This window comes from Diadema setosum, chromosome 4 (assembly GCF_964275005.1).
Source record: "Diadema setosum chromosome 4, eeDiaSeto1, whole genome shotgun sequence".
Taxonomy (NCBI): domain Eukaryota; kingdom Metazoa; phylum Echinodermata; class Echinoidea; order Diadematoida; family Diadematidae; genus Diadema; species Diadema setosum.
Genome location: NC_092688.1, coordinates 775,361 through 778,926, shown reverse-complemented (window position 1 = coordinate 778,926; position 3,566 = coordinate 775,361). Strand labels below are relative to the sequence as shown.

At 40.6% G+C, this 3,566-nt stretch overlaps 1 protein-coding gene across 1 annotated transcript; it reads left to right on the top strand.

Moving 5' to 3' along the window:
• The first annotated feature begins 337 nt into the window (after nucleotides 1-337).
• On the top strand, nucleotides 338-2,553 carry LOC140227119 (E3 ubiquitin-protein ligase TRIM45-like). The gene is given in 2 exon segments (XM_072307550.1): nucleotides 338-1,610; nucleotides 1,613-2,553. Coding segments are annotated over 2 exon segments (2,214 nt in total).
• The last annotated feature ends 1,013 nt before the right edge of the window (nucleotides 2,554-3,566 follow it).

Genomic DNA, 3,566 nt, shown 5'->3' with positions numbered 1-3,566 from the left:
AATGCAGCAATAACGTTCGGGAAGATTTAAAGGTTTTTTTTTTGTTTTGTTTTGTTTTGTTTTGTTTTGTTTTTTTTTTAGAGAGAGAGAATTCAGCAAAATTTCATTTCTAGGATAATGAAAACGTGATTGACTCATCGCTCATATTGAAACCATTAATATTACCCTTTATAGTATATTTGTAACATGTCAAAGGAATTCGTACCTTTCATGTAATATTCCTTTTATATCGTGTTGATTTTGCATTCTCTGTATGTGAATTTTCATTTTATGATTTGTTGATAACAATGTTTACCTCTATGTGTTCCTGTTGCTGTTTAATAGACGGACAACCACCATGACAACGTTTCATCAAGTCATCAGCCAGAATCTGGAGTGTCATATCTGCCTGGCACTTTTCAACCAACCTAAGCTACTGGCATGTTCACACACCTTTTGCAAAGACTGTCTTGAACGCGTTTTTCAAACTCAGCCAAACCAACAGAATATAATATGCCCTGTATGCAGAAAAGGAACGCCGCTACCCAGTGGAGATGTGAGTAACTTACAAACAAACGTACCTCTGAACTCTCTTGTGAACGAAGTGAAAACCAGGAGCCCAATCTGCACAGTTTGTGAGTTAGGCGAAAAGACGCCAGCTGTGTCCTACTGTCAGGACTGTGGGAAATATATGTGCAAATCGTGTGAGAAAGGCCACTCTGCTTGGAAACCGTTCTCCAGCCACTCAGTGGTTCCCATGGTTGACGTGCTCTCGGGAAAGATTTCGCTCAGGAGGCGACGGAAGTGTAAGACACACCCTAGCGCTGATGAAGAGTGCTTCTGTACTCACTGTCGGGAGTACATTTGCATTGCGTGTGGGATGCTAGAGCACTTACAAGCTGATCATCAACTGGAAAAGGTAGCTATCCACGAAGAGAAATTATTGAAAAATATCGAGGAGTTGAGGGAAATCACAAAATCAAAGAAAACAACCGTAGAAAACCATATTGAGTTTATAGAGACACAACGCAATGAAATTACAATTATGCTGAGAAAGCTCAATGATGACATCGACAAGACGTACGAGGAATACATGAAACTATTGTCAGCCAGAAGGGAGGCCCTGAAATACCAACTGCAACAATGGTCAGAAGAATTCGAAAAGGAACTACAAGTAATGGAGGAGGAGAGTCGTCAAACAATTCGTCAAATGAACGCTATGGAAGAGCTGGTAACCAACGGTATGAAGGTACCACTAGAGAAAGACGCCTTGTTTGCACACGACACACTGTGTGAGAACTTGAAGAGCTTTCTGGGACAGAATGATCCTGACAACAAGTCACCGAGAGGTGTGACAGAACGAGCTCAGACAATTTCATTCCGTAGATACGTGGAGGTAAATGAACTTTGTCTGGGGGAGCTGATAATTTGGAATATCAAAGCAGTCGCAGAGCTCCCTAGCAAAGACAGCATGAACTGTATCACCCGTGCACCAGACGGTAAGATGGCGGTGGGTTCGCACTTGGGCGGAATCCATCTCTACTCCCCTGATGGCGAGTTACAGCAGACCGTGGTGAAGGATGTCAATATCCTTGAAATTGGATTCCTGTCTGATGGTCGAACTGTTGTACGTAATATAAAAACAATATTTCACTCTACACTCCACAGTGGGAGAAGCATGACGTCATTTTCGAGACGATGAGCTATGATGAAGGCGGTTATGGTGGTATTACCGTGGACAGAGATGACAATATCTATGTGGGATATGTAAAGCCAAAAAAGATCGAAGTATTTACTCCAAGGGGTGGTGAGGCTGTCAGTGAACCTTATGATGAATATTCACCTTGCCAATTATTCTCCTTTCACATCACGGGGAATCTGATGGTGACAGATTCATCAGCTGTTGTCTGCCTCAATGAAAAGGGGATTGACAATGCCCGTTTGGAGAGGAATCAGGAGGAGGAGGAAGAGGAAGAGGAGGAAGAGGAGAAAAAGGGAGAGAGAAACATGGAGGACGAAAAAAAGGACCTAGAGAAGGAGGAGAAGGAGGAGGAGAAGAAGAAGAACGAGATAAAGGAGGAGGAGAAAGAGGAGGAGAAGAGGAAGCAAGAGATGGAGGAGCAGGAAGAAAAGGAGGAAGAAACGAAGAAGAGGAAGAAAAATAAGGTGAAAGAGGTGGACAAGGAGGAGGAAGAAGAGGAGAAGGATGAGGAAGAGGAGGAGGAGGAGGAGGAGGAGAGGGAGAAGATGAAGAAGGGGGAGATGAACGTTCAGGAGGAGGAGGAGGAGGAGGAGGAAGAGGAGAAGGAGAAGGAGGAGAAGGAGAATAGAATATTTCTTTACCCAGCTGTTTGTCGAGATGATTCGGTCATTGCAGCTTGGGTGAATCACAAGGAGGGTCTTGTCAATATCGATCGATACACGAGAGATTTGGAGCACGTGCACAATATCATCACTGATTTCAAGATACAAAAAGCAGAGAGAAATTGGTACTATCTACAAGAGTTTGAGAGTGGTGAGATAGCTTTCTGCACTCCAGATAGACTCTACATATTTGATGGGGTAAAATATTGAAACGCAATTGTCGTGATCAAGGATTTTATGCTACAGTAGCAAGTTACGGAATAGATCTTTAATAGGATATTGTAACTGAATTGTGTACAATATCAATGAATGTTTTAATTATGCGGACATGGGCTTTTTATGTGCCACGCTTATCAGGATGAACATGATTATATTCATATCAGGTTCCTAGATTTCTCGAAATTACAAACGAGTAGATCTATGGACAGACCAAAATGCGACAAGGTGGTCTGTCCATGTTACACGCGTTCACCACTAAGTCTAGAAATGGTATAAACCACAATTTTCAATAGAATTTTGCAGCTGTTATTATCTTCTCTCATCAAAATTAACATTCAATTGAAAAACAGCAAAGTTTCAATGAGCATTCATAATTTGACCTTTATGTTAGTACATCCTGCGTTACACGCGTTCACCCCCATTTTTTTCCATTTTGGCATTAATTTTGATAAATTGCTTGTTTGTTGAAAAAAAAAAAGTCTAGTTTTATCTTGATACTCCTAGGGTAGATATTGCCTATAGACTGGCAAACGATTGCTTTATACATTGGTATAATCACCATCAAGGCATGAAGTTTACCCGAAATGCTTCTGCACGTTCTGGTATACGATCAGGAACGAACCAATGGTAGTACCACTGTGATTTATTTTACTTCACATGATTTATAGTACATGTGTACAACCAAATTGACCTGATTTAACTCCAGTGTAATGTGACTCATTGTATATGTACTTATGCATGACCTTATTTCAAAGATTGATATTGGATTGCATGTGCAAATTGCTATACATATGACTCAACGCCATATCAATATAATGACGATAACATTAGTTCTTTCACATAGTTCATATGTATTGTATCGATTGATGTCTACATTGCAAGTGATGCAAACTTTGCTATACATGAATAATTTAATTACATTGTGCCATTCAGAAAAGAATGTAATCATGTACCACATGACATTGGTTTTTCAATTTTCTCTACAGATATGGCACCTTCGTCTG